The sequence below is a fragment of the Carcharhinus amblyrhynchos genome, chromosome 1 (genome assembly GCF_965287045.1).
Source record: "Carcharhinus amblyrhynchos chromosome 1, sCarAmb.v2.hapA, whole genome shotgun sequence".
NCBI classification, from domain to species: domain Eukaryota; kingdom Metazoa; phylum Chordata; class Chondrichthyes; order Carcharhiniformes; family Carcharhinidae; genus Carcharhinus; species Carcharhinus amblyrhynchos.
Genome location: NC_137324.1, coordinates 149,062,886 through 149,079,447, shown reverse-complemented (window position 1 = coordinate 149,079,447; position 16,562 = coordinate 149,062,886). Strand labels below are relative to the sequence as shown.

The window sequence follows — 16,562 nt, the reverse complement described above, 5'->3', positions numbered from 1 at the left end:
AGGTCAAATGTAATGAGTCAGCCTACTTAGAAGTAACAGGCCTGAAAACAAATTGACAGTAGTGATTTATAGCACAACAAAGATCCATGATTACAAGTCTGACAAAATAATGTTAGGAAATAAATGAAACAGTGCATGTTACACACAAGATTGTAAAGTATTATTCCAGCAGATTTTCTGTGCGTTGTTCATGGCAGATGACATGCTATATTGTGATCAGATAAGTGCAATTATCAAAATAATACACCATGCACAAAACTTTTAAAGGTATTATAGATGGAGCTACTATGGTATTGCTTATGGTAAGTTGCATGTCAAGGAGGAGGAGTGTGGACAAGGATTTTGTTATTATGCCTTCACATCTGGGTCTTTGCCTTCATTATCATATTTGTTGATCATGAGACTCATTTCCTTAGAACACAGTAAGAAGTCCCATAATACCAGGTTAAAGTCCAACAGGTTTATTTGGAATCACAAGCTTTTGGAGCACTGCTCCTTCCTCAGGTGAGTTTCCTTAGACACCCGGCTGATTCCATTTTCTCATGCTGTCTTGAACCATCATCTAATGCCAAAATTCACTATCTAATTTAGATGTAATACTATTACACAGTTGAAGCAGGACAATTAAGGTAACCGTAAAATCCTACAAATTACAGCAGGGTCTGTGCGTTGTGTATGCCTGGTCCGATAACTGGTGTTTCCAGATTTCAGATTCCTGGCCTGGAAGTCCAAAACCTGGAAGTATTGTGAACCGTGAGGAGCTCAAGAGAACCAGAAAAGCTTATGGAATGGTCAAAACACCTCACAGACTAAATTTAATGCAGAGAAGTCTGAAGTGATTTAGTTTGATAGGAAAACAAAGGAAAGGCAATGTAAAATAAAGGATACAATTCTAAAGGGCATGCAGGAACAGAGAAAGCTGGGGGCATACATATACAAACAATCAAAGGCGGTAGGAAAAGTTGCAGAAGGTTAGGGGGCATGGAGTTGGGGGTAGGGTGTTAGTGTGGATAGGGGATTGGCTGTCAAATAAGAGGCAGAGAGTGGGGGTCAATGGGTGCTATTTGGATTGGCGGTTGGTGACTAGTGGAGTGCCCCAGGGATCGGTGCTGGGGCCTCAGCTATTTACCATTTATATAGATGATCTGGAGGAGGGAACCTAGTGTATGGTGTCGAAATTTGCTGATGACACCAAGATTGGTGGAACGGCAAATTGTGCGGAGGGTGTGGAAAGTCTGCAGAAGGATCTAGATAGGCTGGGCGAATGGGCCAGGAAATGGCAAATGGAATTTAATGTTGGCAAGTGTGAAGTTGTCCACTTTGGTAGGAATAATGGTAGGAAGGACTATTACTTACATGGCGAAAAACTGCAGCATGCAACGGTGCAGAGGGACCTCGGTGTCCTTGTGCATGAGTCACAAAAACCCAGCCTGCAGGTGCAGCAGGTGGTCAGGAAGGCAAATGGGATGCTGGCCTTCATAGCGAGGGGGATTGAATATAAAAGTAGGGAGGTCTTGCTGCAACTGTACAGGGCACTGGTGAGGCTGCAGCTGGAGTACTGTGTGCAGTTTTGGTCGCCACACTTGCGCAAGGATATTTTGGCCTTGGAGGGAGTGCAGAGGAGGTTTACTAGGCTGATACCGGAGTTGAGGGGGTTGAACTATGAGGAGAGGCTGAATAAACTAGGCTTGTACTCGTTAGAGTTTAGAAGAATGAGGGGAGATCTCACTGAGACATATAAGATGATGAATGGGATGGATAGGATAGAGGTGGAGAGGCTCTTCCTGCTCAGAAAGGACAGTAGGACTAGAGGGCACAGCCTCAAGATAAGGGGGGGGGGGGGGGGCGCAGTTTAGAACGGAGTTGAGGAGGAACTTCTTCACTCAAAGGGTGGTAAATCTCTGGAATTCTCTGCCCGTTGAAGTGGTGGAGGCTGCCTCGCTAAATATATTTAAGACGTGGGTAGATGGGTTTTTGATAGGCAAGGGGATTAAGGGTTATGGGGAGAAGGCGGGAAAGTGGAACTGAGCCACAACAGATCAGCCATGATCTTATTGAATGGCGGGGCAGGCTCGAAGGGCTAGATGGCCTACTCCTGCTCCTATTTATTATGTTCTTATGTTGCGAAAGTGGTTAAAAACACAGTTGGGAAGTGGGGGTCATGTGATGCAAGTGCAGGAGCAGCTTCATTTTTGCAAGCTGCTTCTTTTAATCTTTATTTTATCCTGTTGTACAATTTGTAATTACTTAAGTTTGGAGGGTGTATTCCGTACCATGTTCCTGGAAAAGTGTGATTAAACTTTTGCTAATGGGAAGCCAAGCAAAGTCAAGAAAATCTTTGATCAGGGCAGTCAGAAACAGATAGGGTGGGGCCTTGTTCGCATTGGCAGTTTTGCTGGTGAATAGGCTCCCGCTTGGCAGTGTTGTAGACATTGAAATGATGGCTGCCTTTGTGAGTAAAGTTATGGACGATAGCCCCAGCTCCCTGGCAAGACCATTGGTGCTCACATTGATGAGCTGCTGAGAGAAAATGGATAAAGCGGAGACAAGAATCTTGTCACTCCAGGTGGTGACTCACCATCAGTCCTTGACAATCCTATTGCATGGAATGTTGGACATTGGGTTAAATTGGAGAGATGGGAGCAGAGAAGGAGAATCTGTGCATCCGATCTCCCAGGTGGAGCTGGGGTTGAATTCCTGGCTGAATTTGAGAACTGGCTGCCATGCTTTCACAACGTCCATTTGAAGGCTGGGGTTATCAAGTTTGATAGAATTTCTGGATGGATCCTTAATGTTGCTCAACAATGCTCTCATGACTTTGGCCTTTTCAAGCTCTGCGGATGGCTATATTATCCCGTCGTTGTCCTTAATCCTGGAATTTTATCCTTTGTGATTATACTCCTGATTTTATCATGTTGTCTTTTATCCTGACAAGCGTGTATGATATATAAGCACTGAGGCATATATCACCCGTTATCCTTTGAAAAATCAGGGAGTTTCATTTATTTGTGATGGAATTTATCCATCAGCATGCTCTAGGGGTGGAGCGAGGGAGACCTTAGTTTAGAGAACAATGCCAGTTGGTATGGATGTTTAGCACTCTTGGAGCAAGGTGGGTAACAAGGCCTGCCCACCTTGCCTCTGGCCCTGTGTCAAATTTAAGTCCTTGGGATTGATTGTTGGCAGTATGAAGATATTTTCTTTGTTGATAGTGAGTCTTGGAGTTCTGACTTGGGTCTTGTTGGGTTGTGTCTTACCCAATAAGAGATCTTGTATGTTTTGGAGCTCTGTCTCTGTTATCCTCTATGCCATGTGCTCATGGCTTTATCCTGTTATGCCCCTGTTGTCAAATAATAATTCGAACCAACGGGTTGATTTTCCTTTCTGTCTTTTCCTACATGGATTTGTTTAAAAATGATTTTGCTGTACTGTATGAACCCTTGAGTGCGTTGTGTTGTTTGTTAAAAATGAAAAACATTCAATAAAAGTATATTTAAAAAGAAAACACATTTGGGATCCTGTGCTTTACAAGTAGATACAGAGGGGGTGAAATCTTGTTGAGGCAGTAGAAATCTCGCCTGCCAGCTGATGAGCTTTTTTTTTGGGAAGGTATGCTGAACCACAGCCAATCAGGCAGTGGTGTGTCCAGAACTGAGCTTTCTCCTGGAATCAAGTTGCTGGAGATCAGAGGTTGGCAGTTCATATTCAATATTCAATCTTGGTGTCATCAGCAAATTTCGACACTCTACACTCGGTTCCCTCCTCCAGATCATCTATATAAATGGTAAAAAGCTGAGGCCCCAGCACCGACCCCTGGGGCACTCCACTAGTCACCATCCGCCAATCCGAATAGCACCCGTTGACCCCCACTCTCTGCCTCCTATTTGACAACCTCTTCAACAACTTCTTCACTCAAAGGGTGGTGAATCTCTGGAATTCTCTGCCCGTTGAAGTGGTGGAGGCTGCCTCGCTAAATATTTTTAAGACACGGGTTGATGGGTTTTTGATAGGAGAGGGGATTAAGGGTTATGGGGAGAGGGCGGGAAAGTGGATAGAGGAGAGCCGGTGGATGTGGTCTTTCTAGATTTTCAGAAAGCGTTTGACAAAGTGCCTCACAAGAGGTTATTGCAGAAGGTCGAGGGACACGGAGTTGCGGGTAAGGTGTTAGCGTGGATAGAAGATTGGTTGTCAAATAGGAGGCAGAGAGTGGGGGTCAACGGGTGCTATTCGGATTGGCGGATGGTGACTAGTGGAGTGCCCCAGGGGTCGGTGCTGGGGCCTCAGCTTTTTACCATTTACATAAGAACATAAGAAATAGGAGCAGGAGTAGGCCATCTAGCCCTTCGAGCCTGCCCCGCCATTCAATAAGATCATGGCTGATCTGTTGTGGCTCAGTTCCACTTTCCCGCCCTCTCCCCATAACCCTTAATCCCCTCTCTTATCAAGAACCCATCAACCCGCTTCTTAAAAATATTTAGCGAGGCAGCCTCCACCACTTCAACGGGCAGAGAATTCCAGAGATTCACCACCCTTTGAGTGAAGAAGTTCCTCCTCAACTCCGTTCTAAACCGCCTCCCCTTTATCTTGAGGCTGTGCCCCCTAGTCCTACTGTCTTTTTTGAGCGGGAAGAGTCTCTCCACCTCTATCCTATCCATCCCATTCATCATCTTATACGTCTCAATGAGATCTCCCCTCATTCTTCTAAACTCTAACGAGTACAAGCCTAGTTTATTCAGCCTCTCCTCATAGCTCAATCCCCTCAACTCTGGTATCAGCCTAGTAAACCTCCTCTGCACTCCCTCCAGGGCCAAAATATCCTTGCGCAGGTGCGGCGCCCAAAACTGCACACAGTACTCCAGCTGCGGCCTCACCAATGCCCTATACAGCTGCAGCAAGACCTCCCTACTTTTATATTCAATCCCCCTCGCTATGAAGGCCAGGAGGGAACCGAGTGTAGAGTGTCGAAATTTGCTGATGACACCAAGATTGGGGGAACGGCAAATTGTGCGGAGGGTGTGGAGAGTCTGCAGAAGGATCTAGATAGGCTGGGCGAATGGGCCAGGAAATGGCAAATGGAATTTAATGTTGTCAAGTGTGAGGTGGTCCACTTTGGTAGGAAAAATGGTAGGAAGGACTATTACTTACGAGGCGAAAAACTGCAGCAGGCGACGGTGCAGAGGGACCTTGGGGTCCTTGTGCATGAGTCGCAAAAACCCAGCTTGCAGGTGCAGCAGGTGGTCAGGAAGGCGAATGGGATGCTGGCCTTCATAGCGAAGGGGATTGAATATAAAAGTAGGGAGGTCTTGCTGCAGCTGTATAGGGCATTGGTGAGGCCGCAACTGGAGTACTGTGTGCATTTTTGGGCGCCGCACCTGCGCAAAGATATTTTGGCCTTGGAGGGAGTGCAGAGGAGGTTTACTAGGCTGATACCGGAGTTGAGCTATGAGGAGAGGCTGAATAAACTGGGCTTGTACTCGTTAGAGTTTAGAAGAATGAGAGGAGATCTCATTGAGACGTATAAGATGATGAATGGGATGGATAGGATAGAGGTGGAAAAACTCTTCCTGCTCAAAAAAGACAATAGGACTAGGGGGCACAGCCTCAAGATAAAAGGGGGGCGGTTTAGAACAGAGTTGAGGAGGAACTTCTTCACTCAAAGGGTGGTGAATCTCTGGAATTCTCTGCCCATTGAAGTGGTGGAGGCTGCCTCGCTAAATATTTTTAAGACACGGGTTGATGGGTTTTTGATAGGAGAGGGGATTAAGGGTTATGGGGAGAGGGCGGGAAAGTGGAACTGAGCCACAACAGATCAGCCATGATCTTATTGAATGGCGGGGCAGGCTCGAAGGGCTGGATGGCCTACTCCTGCTCCTATTTCTTATGTTCTTATGTTCTTATATGCTCAGCAGTGTCACGGGGGCGGGGGGGGGAGGTGTGTGTGTGTGTGCAGTGGTGGTGTTGGTTTTGCACTGGAGTCCCAGAATTGAAAGTAAGTAATGACGGGGTGTTCAGAGGGCGGGGATCGCAGCATATGGGGAGCAGAGTCAACAGCATAAAGCAATTGTTTGGCTCTCAGTAGGTCCCCTTCCAAATGTCCATTCCCTTGATTAGGCAGTGTGTGCCTTTGATTGAAGGACTCTCCTGGTTGTACAGCTGTGTGGCAGCTGGCCAAACTACAGTTGGGTTAACACCAGAGGCAGTGAATGTGACCCTTAATTCTGGCAGAAGCAGGAAGGTGATGAGCCAGCACCACCCTACCTCAGGAAATGCCCTTCCTGCCTTCAAGCTCATTACCAGAAAGAACACAGGATTCGGGCCACATTACCAAAACAAGGAAACTATGATAAGCTTTTAATACAGTTGAGGCCTTCAAATTGTTTCCAAATTGGGCACCACACTTCAGGAAGGATGTAAAAGCTTTAAAGAGAGTGCAGGAAATATTTATGAGAATGGTTCCAGGAATGAGAAACTTCAATTACCTGAAGTTTAGAGAAACTGGGGTTGCTCTTCTTAAAAAAGAAAGATTGTGAAGAATTTTGGTAAAGGTGTTCAAAACTATGGCAGTTCTACACAGAGGAGATAGGGAGTAACAATTCCCATGAGTGAAAGCATCAAGAACCAGAGGATACCGATGTAAGGGCAATTAGCAAAAGCAACAATGGTGGCATGAGAAAAACGAGTGGTTAAAATCTGGAATTCCCTGCCAACGAGAGTGTTGGAGGTAGAATCAATTATGGATTTCTAAAGGGAATTGGAAAGGGATTGATAGGGGACCTTAAGAGGAAAAAAATGTAAGGTCACACGGAAAGGGAGTAGAACTAGCTAGATTGCTGTTGCAGGGAGCCAGCACAGACTCACTGGGCAGAATGGTTACCTTCAGTGCTATAGCCTATTCTATGATTCTAAATTAGCTGAGCAGAAGGAGACAGAGATCAGTGATAATGGGCATGCACTTGAATTGGCAGGATGTGTTCGTAAGAACATATGTTGGGGCTCCAACCACTGTACTCATTATTATATGATGTAATACAAAGTTACATATTCAAGTTTGCTGATGATGCAAAGATAGATGGTGTTGCAATTGAAAGCATGAAATTACAAAGACATTGATAGAATATGTAAATCGGAAAAATTGTAGCAAATGCATTTCAAAATAGGTAAGTATGAGGGTTTCCACTTTGGACCTAACTAGATTAGAACAAATTATTTATTAAATGATGCAAAGTTAGAAATATTGAAGGACCAAAGGGATTTGGTAGCCCATGCTCATAGACCATTAAAATATTATGAACAGATACAGCAAAGAAATTCAAAAAGTTAGAGGAATCTGGAGGGCTAGAATACAACAGGGTGGATGTTATGTTGCTGCTCTACAAAGCCCTAGTTAGACAACACCTGGAGTAGTGAGCAGTTTGGTCTTCACACCTTAGGAAGGAACTAATGGTCTTGGAGGGAGTACAGTAAAGATATACCATAAGAATACCTGGACCGCAAGGGTTAAATTACTCAGAGAGATTGCATGAACTAGTGTTTTATTCCCTAAATTTAAAAGGTTCAGGGATGATTTGGTCAAGATTTTCAATACATTAAAGAGGGAACATAATGCGAATGGAACTTTCACTGGGCTGCTGAATCTCCTATGTCAAGTCCCACCACATGAGGAAAAAAAGTCCCAGGCTAAATCTTTGAGAGGTGAAATTAGGAAATAATGCCTCTTGTAAAGGGTGAAATAAGTTTGGAACAAAATTGCAATATTGCCATTGCCAAGAATGCTCAGGGTGTTGTTAGATTTTCTGGAATCATACAACTTTTGGTGCAGAAAACCACTCAGCTAATTGGACCTGCTTCTTGGCCCAGCTACACATCAGAATTATCCACATGAATTCCAATTCTTTGCAAAATTTCCTTTAACTGTTCATTTAATTCTCCATTAAATACTGTGTTTCATTCAGCTTCAATGCTCACTTGTGGCTATTCCTTTTAAACTCCTTTATTTTCTATCATTGAGGAGGCTAACTCCTTATTAAGTTCTTACAACTGAATGATCATCTGTTGGAGAGAGCCCTCAACTTCTAGAAAATGCTAATCCAAACAAGTTATGATGGGCAATTAACACTTCTCCCAAGGGTTCAATTTTTTTCTGTTGCAAGACTTTTGCTCACGACTGCCTGCCATTTTCACCCACCAGCCTGCACTTCTGAGCCTCATTGCAGCCTATATTGAGAGAGAAATAAAAACTGAAATTCTCACCACTGGGATCGTATTAGATTTGTGCAGAAATTTGTTCTGTGTTAACAGTGAGACTACACTGTGCTACTGACCACAAAATCAGAGACCTTATCTTATATCTTCAACACAAATGTTGCACATTCATGGCTGGAAACTAATGAGTCCCAACTTGCTTACATAGTGCTTCTTCAACCTGACCAAATTAAATTTAATCCTTAAACTACTGGATCATTAAAACATATCACTGGAACTAAGATTTCAGACTTGCTATTCCTTTGGCTCAGCATCAATTTTGCCTGATTACGTGCCATTCTTGGAATATTTTTCAACATTAAAAGGTGCTCGGCAAATACAAGTCATTGGTGGATGTAGCTTGTCCCTTGCAGCAAGCTGCAAATACATCCATGAATGCTTCGCTTACTAGTTTTTGACATTGATTGCTGACTAAGCAGAGGTGCTATAAATCAGATCACAATCGAACACTGGTACCAAATATATCTCATGAATCTTTATTTGTTGAATTATACAGATCAATTGTAACACAAATGATTTACTTGCTGCTGCAACCTTAGGCCTGATGTGATAAGGGCAGCTTGGAAAGAAAACCCTCGGCTGCTGACCTAAACTGTAATCCAGTACCCCATTCAGTAGTTGTGTTGTACATCACAGTCAATGTGTTTGACACTCAAATTGAACCCAGCAGGGGGAAAAATAATCTGATTTTTCAGCTGCTCAAGTAACTTTCAGTACCGAAAATGACTGTGATCCCAGAGGTTTATTTCCCTCCCATTTCCCTATTAGATGCCAGCCTGCATTTTTTAACAAAGATTAAGCCATCGTTCAAGAAGTTGAAATATTAATATGGGTCATGGCATGCCAATCCATCAGTAACCTGTTTGATTACATTATATATTTTCTCATTTCCAAATCACAAAGGTCATAGAACCTCGTTTTCCTGTTTTATTGTGTAACAATGTCGAATTTGTTAAGAGTTGACTGATACCTAGCAATCTGAAGTTGATAGTTTTGGAGGTAGTTATTTCCAGAAAGTTATATTGCATTTCAAATATTCATGTTTCATTTCTCTTGCTCTCCGCCCACCAGGCTCCTTTTCCACCACAGGAGCAAAGAAAAAGTTCCATGAACCCGTTTCACACTTTTGGTGATAAGCATATTCATATCAAGTACAACCAAACATTAATATCATATCTATTTTAAACTTACGTATCTTATCCAGTCAGATGCTGATAATGGGCAGTGAGCAGGGAGGGGAGGATTTTTTGTCAGTTAAATCTGAAGTTCAGCTTCTAGCAATTTCTGTCAAATTTAACAGCAGGGCTAGTTTTAAACTTTTCCAACAGGTTTGCTAGCCGCAGCCAGCCAAATTGGATGTGGAATATGAGTTGGCCAATCACAAAAGTCCAATCATACGGTGATACATTGAGTGGTCTAGGAGGTGGCATTCCTTTTGGCCTGTCAGCAATCTGAATGCACCATGCCTGAAGAAAAGGAAGTACAAGCTTACAGTAAGGGCGTCAAGAAAGCACAGAAGAAGCCACCAACGAAAAGCCGCAAGAGGAGGAGGTGGTCCAGGAAAGGGAGTTACTCCATCTACAGCTACAAAGTGATAAAGCAGGTTCACCCTGACACCAGCATGTCCTCCAAGGCCATAGCCATCACAAACACATTAGTCAGCAACATCTTCAAGCGCATCACAGGTGAGGCTTCCCACCTGGCCCATTACAACAAGCAATGGACCATGAGCTACTGGGAGATCCAGACCGCCATGCACGTGCTGCTGACCAAGCACATCGTGTCGCAGGGGTCAAAGGTGGGACCAAGTACACCAGTGATGAAAAGGCATTTATTTAATGGGTCAGCTCTTCATGCCTCCTTTCAGCTGTCATATACCCTGACACCAGATGTAAAAATTAACAAGTAATGTTAAAAATGGAGTAATACAATCTCCTGAAAACAATTTAGTGAATTGTCTTCATCTGGAAGCACATTGGTCGCTACCCCCAACCCATTTTTGTAAAAAACTGAATATAGATAGGTAGCCCATTCTTTTTATTTTTAACTTCTCTGAAGCATAGGAAGAAAAAGGAGAGAAAGTGATGAACTACTAGCTGCTGGTGATGCACAATCTACATTACATTCTATGTAGTTTATCATGGACACCACTCTCTGTAGTTCACTCTGCTTTAACTCTTTAAGGATTACTGTTGCATTTCAACACTGCAATTACAAACAACTGTTAATTGTTAATTCACTGACTCAGTTAACTGGAATAATTACCATGTTACGAAAGATTCGGAACACTTTCTAAAATTTGATTCAAAATATTTATTTTTCTGCTTCCGGCATCTAAAAAAATGATCAGGTCTGTTGATGCTTAGAAAGTTGGATTAGGCATGTGAAGAAACTGTTATTCATCTAGATCATCTTTATCTTGTGATCTAGAGAGGTTGTTTGAAAGAACATAGGACATTCTATTCATTCAACCTTATCGCCTTCGTAACTTAACTCGTTTATTGTTATTTAGCATAAAACACCATTGCGAATTGCCTTTCTTCTGCCTCTACAATTCCATGCGATAGATTATTCCAAATATTCATTTGCGAGGAATAATTTCCTCATTAACAGGGGAAGGTACATCTCCCCATCTTAATTTGCATGTTACTCCCCTGACTTCTGATTAGTGAGGTGGGGGAAGTGGAAAAGAGCCTGAATCAGATTAAATTCTCTTCCGGAAGCCCAACAAAGATATGACTACAGATTTAAATCTGTGGCGTTATCGCCACAGTTTTTGGACCTCATACATATAATATTCATCTCTCCAGCTGGGACTGATTGTAATGGGCTTGCAGTATCAGCACAGGGTAAAAACAGACTAAGATAAAATAATGGCAACATCACTGTTGCAGAACATGACATGTAATGAATGGCATTCTTGTAACTCTTTCTGACCAGTTAACTGCGCTCCTTTCTCCATTAAATTTGATTCTAGAGGCCAGTTCCTACTGTAATGTGTTTATCAACGATGACACTTAAACACCATTACAGCATTTGTGTAATTAAACTACACAATGAAATGTTATTATACTTTAATATTAAACATAACACCAAAACTTTCTATAATAATGTCTTCAACAGCTTTGTAGAATGTGTAAATTAACAGGGTCAAATTGTATTCACTGGACAGAAGTTAATGCTTGTGATGGTGGGCCCATTCATTGGCTGCAGAGCTGTTGACAACCTTGCTCAACTTTGTTCCAATCAGTACTTGACTCGTTGGCAATGGATTCCTCAGTCCATTTAGGGTGGATTTCTTGTCTCCAAGAGCTGCCAGCCAATCACAGGCTTGCAGTTCTCCAATACTGGCAGTGCCACCAGGAGTGGTAATCAGTGCCAGTATAGCAGGATGCCGAGGCTACAGGATCATTGCTGGAGACTGGAGTGAAGGTATGTAAGGCAGGCTCACTTTGTGTGTGTGTGTGTGTGTGTGTGTGTGTGTGTGTGTGTGTGTGTGTGTGTGTGTGTGTGTGTGTGTGTTGGGGGGGCGCTTGGGGGGGTTCATTTTAAGAGCAGGCAGAAATCTTTATCAGTGGGTACCCATGCCTCTGGTGCGTCTCTCTAATGGCTATGGCTGGCCCAGGGTGGGGGGGGGGGGGGGCCCATCACCAGGCAAACCCTCTAAAGTTTACCTGACAGGTTGCCCACCAGACATAGCCCTTGCTTGCCAGTGGTTGAATTAGTGTCGCAGCAGGCTGGGATCCTCAAATGGTGAGCTAAAAGCCTCAATTGTCTTCAGATGGAAAGACCATCCTCCAGCCTTCCTGGGCTTAATAAGGGGAGTCAGTAAGGCGCGGTGACAGGATCTCCATCAACTTCCCACTTGACTAAACAGAAACCTACCCTTTCACTGATCCCACCGTATCCCAGCCCAATCTTGGGGTGGAGGTGGAGAATAAGGTTCTGTCCACTACATGAGTGGGGACAAGGAGAAAGGTGACAGAAAAATAAACGCTTCACATTAGAAGTCATGGTGTTTCAGAAATCAACATAAACAGGAGCTGTTGTAATTGAAGACTTTTTCTTGCAATTGCTGCAGTAAAAATTGAGGAAGCAAATCATGTGCAAGATTCATGGGTTTAAAAATCCGTCATATATAAAATGGTCCACTTAGTGCCCTGCTTATATTACAACATCAATATGCCCACATTGCACTAATTAGGAATGGGTAACAGAACTAAACATTCAGTGCAGAAACCAGTCATCTTTACCTTGTCTATCATATCTGGCCTGTTGGTGGCTGCTAAGATGACCACATTATGGAGCTGTTCAATCCCATCCATTTCAGTCAGCAACTGTGCAAGGACTCGGTCAGCCACATTCCCAGCACCTGCAGAGCTAAACCAAAACACAGGATCAGAAAGTTTCTACAAAACTGTGAAAAGAAATCTGCATCAATTGGAACACACTAAACTCATTGAAGAACAAAAGACAAGTTTTTATTTAAAAAAGCACAGATGAGTTCAGTATTTGACTTTCCTGGTTACCTTGAGATTCTCATCCAGCTCATAGTTTTTATCTCCAGTGCACTCATAGTTTTTATATCCAGTGCATTCTGCAGCAAGATATCAGTTATTAAGGAAAAAATATATGCAACTGCACATTGATCATAAATGGCAGAAAGATGTTTCATTACATCAGATCTCTTACAATAACTTACCTTTTTATAAAAGTAGTAATTTTTTGAATAATCAGGAATTATAATTTTTCATTTGCTCTTTTCATGGATTCAGTTCTGCTTGGTGACATTCACATTCAAAAGTTTAACAGCGGATTATTGTGAGATCAGTGCGCAAACCCTCAGATGTGTTTAAGAAGAAAAAAATTGATCTCCGACAAAATCAATTAAAATTAAATTTCTTTGAGGCAACAAAAATTTAGATGTTAAGCAATGGAAAGATTTCTTGTACTCCAGTTATATTTGACAAACTCCATGGACACTGAACTGAACATCTCTGCTTAATCTAATCCATATGAATCTATCCAACATGAATAATTCACAAGTGACATCCAATATGACTGTGACAAAAGTAAATTATCCCTCCTCATCCTTTATCAGACTAATTTCTCCAACACTTCCCTACCATTATTCAACTGGGTGGGACAATGCTTGCCTGGTTTAATTATCATTCAGCGAATCATAACCCTAACAATGGTTTCTCTTTCCACTCCTGCACGGTTTGCTCTGATTGTCTCCTAAACATCTATCGTTGGCCCCTTCCAGTTTCTCGACTACATATTGCCCCTTGGCAGCATCATCAGAAAGCACTGCAGCTGTTTGCACATGCATGCTGACAGCACTCAACCCTACGTCATCACCAACACCTCAACTGTCTTAAAACTGTTGCACTGCTTAGTCGTTTTCCAGTATTAGATAAGCAGAAATCTACCCCACCTAAATATTGGGAAGACCAAAGCAATGGTCTTCATTCCTCACCACAAAGCCCATTTCCTCGGCACATCTTTGTTTTTCCCTTGGCAAGTATCTGAAACTGACCCAGAGTGATTGCAATCTTGGCGTCATAGCTGGCATGGGTTTCTGACCATCTATTCACACCAAGACCAAGTTCATCTATTTTCAGCTTTGTAAAGTTTCCAGACTCTATCACTGCCTTAGCTCATCTGTTGCTGAAATCCTCATAAATTCTTACCTCTAGGCTTGACTATCCAACATATTCTTGGCTGACTTCCCACATTCTAACTTCTGTAAGCTTCAGGTCATCCAAAACTCTGCTGCCTGTGCCCTAAGTCACATCAAGTTCCATTCCTCCCACTATAACTAGCGTACATTGGATCCTAATTAAGCAAATCCTTGACTTGAAGACTTTTCTTCCTTGTTCTCCTCATGACTTTGTTCCTTTTATCTTTGTACAACCTCCTGTCCTCTGTGCTTCTCTATTTCTGGCCTCTTGAATATCTAAAATTTTAATTGATCCACCGTTGGTGTCCTTGTCTTCAGTTGTGTAGGCCCTAAACTCTGGAACTCCTTTCTGAAATCTTTCTGCCTCCCTACCTTTCTTTTATCCTTTAAGAATTTCCTTAAAACCTGGTCTTTATCAGATTTCTGTTCATTTGCCCTAAAATCTTCTTGGGCTAAAATTTTGCAGGGCAGTGTGATGGTTGAACCATCCCTCCCCCATTCCAAGCTCTGGGAGGGGTGAGTACGTCCACAATCCAGATAGCAGCCCTGCAGCATTTAATGCTGGGAGCGGTGCTAATTGCTTTAAGATGAGACGGCTTCCCCCCACGCCCAATCACTAGAGGAAGTCCGCTTTACTGAGCTGCTGGTTGATCACAGCGCTACAGAGCGATGGGCACTGCTGGGACCACAGGACGTCCCATTATGCCGAGACGTTCAGTTAAGTCCCAAATGAGTGGCTGAGTCCAAGGAGATAGTGGGGAGAGTTAACGGAGGGGGAATGGCTTGGGAGGAGGGTACCTCTAAGGGAAATATTGGCCTGCCCACAAAGAAGATTCTCCCAGCACACTCACCTAGCTAAAGCTGCTGGGCTTCTTGCTTGGTGTTGGCTTCCTGTCAGTGTGAGTAAAAGTAAAGGGTCTCACTCAATAAGCCCTAACATCTCAATAAGTCCAACACTTATATAAAATTTCAGAGAGGTAGGTGGTGGACAAAAAGCTGCAGGAAAGCCACTGTATTTTATGTCCTTCTACCCACTGCTTTCAAGTGTAAGGGAAGCAATAATTCCAGCTTTTATCTGGCTTGACACCAAATGTTGATTAAGAATGATCCTGTGAAACACTTTGGTAGGTTTTATTACATTAAAGGCACAATACAAATACAAGTTGTTATTGACTATAACAATGATTATATTTTTCACCAGCAAGCATGGGAAACAACTTTATTAACTAAAAGAAGTTAAGTGGGATTCACTGCTTAAAAGATGTCAGTTGTGGAAAAAGGGAACATGTTTTCATATGTTCATCAGCACAATAAATAAATTGGAGTAAGTCATTCAGCCCCCTGAGTCTCCTCACATGTTTAATAAGACCGTGACTCATCTTCAATTTCAGCTCCACTTTCCCAACCCTCATAACCCTCAATTCCATCAGAATCCAAAAATCTACTGATCTCAGCTTTGAATGTATTCAGTGATTGAGCATTCAAAGTCCTCTAGAAAAGAGAATTACAAAGATTCACAATCCCGAATGAAAACAAATTGTCTTCATCTCAATCTGAAATGGCTGACCCCTTATCCTGAGACTACATCCCCTGGTTTGAGAATCTCCATCCAGAGACAACAACTCCTCAGCATCTAATTTGTTAACTATCTCAAAATGTTACATTTCAATGAGATCATCTCTCATTTTTCTGAACTCCAGAGAATATTGGACAAATTTACTTTATCTCTCCTTGGAGGACAATTCTCTCATCCCAGGAATCAATATTGTGAACCTTAATTGCATTCCTCTGAGGTAAGCCGATACTTCCTTAGGTATGGAGATCAAAATTGTGCACAGTACTCTTGGTGTGGTCTCCAAACGCCTTGTATAAGTGCAGCAACACTTCCTTTCTCTTGCATCCCTTGCAATTAAGGTCACCATACAATTTGCCTTCCTATTAACCTTTTGTACCTGCATGTTGATTTCTTGTAAAAAATACATTCAAATTCCTCTGGACATTGACAGTTCAGAAATTTTCTCCATTCATAAACATGTTCAGTCCATCTAGTCTTTCTTCCAAAGTGAACAACTTCACATTTCCTCACATTATTCTCCATCATGCTCATTTACTTGACTAATCTACATCCCTTTGCAGAATCTTTGGAAGAAATTTTCTTGAAAGGCAGAATCTACTCAGGCCTTGGCTGGTGGGTATAGGAAGCAAGTGTGGCGAGAGACCCAGTAATTGCTTTCACAATGGTCTGAATTTACAGTGGGATCTTTCATAAGAACATAAGAAATAGAAGCAGGAGTAGGCCATCGAGCCCTTCGAGCCTGCCCCGCCATTCAATAAGATCATGGCTGATCTAAAGCGGCTCAGTTCCACTTTCCCGCTTTCTCCCCATAACCCTTAATTCCCTTGCCAACCAAAAACCTAACTACCCGTGTCTTAAATATATTTAGCGAGGCAGCCTCTCCCACATCAACGGGCAGAGAATTCCAGAGATTCACCACCCTTTGAGTGAAGAAGTTCCTCCTCAACTCCTTTCTAAACTGCCCCCCCCCCCTTGTCTTGAGGCTGTGCCCTCTAGTCCTGGTGCCCGCCATGGTGGGTCAGAAAACCCTTATTTGTATCC

The 16,562-nt window shown here is 42.8% G+C and overlaps 1 protein-coding gene across 4 annotated transcripts in view; it reads right to left on the bottom strand.

Moving 5' to 3' along the window:
- The window catches only part of afg2a (AAA ATPase AFG2A), a 445,255-nt gene that overhangs the window by 303,774 nt on the left and 124,919 nt on the right, over positions 1–16,562 (bottom strand). For all 4 annotated transcript variants that reach the window (XM_080193527.1, XM_080193521.1, XM_080193533.1 and 1 more), the window contains one exon: positions 12,516–12,642. In XM_080193527.1, coding sequence (XP_080049653.1) covers positions 12,516–12,642 — 127 coding nt within the window. The remainder of the gene's footprint in view (positions 1–12,515; positions 12,643–16,562) is intronic.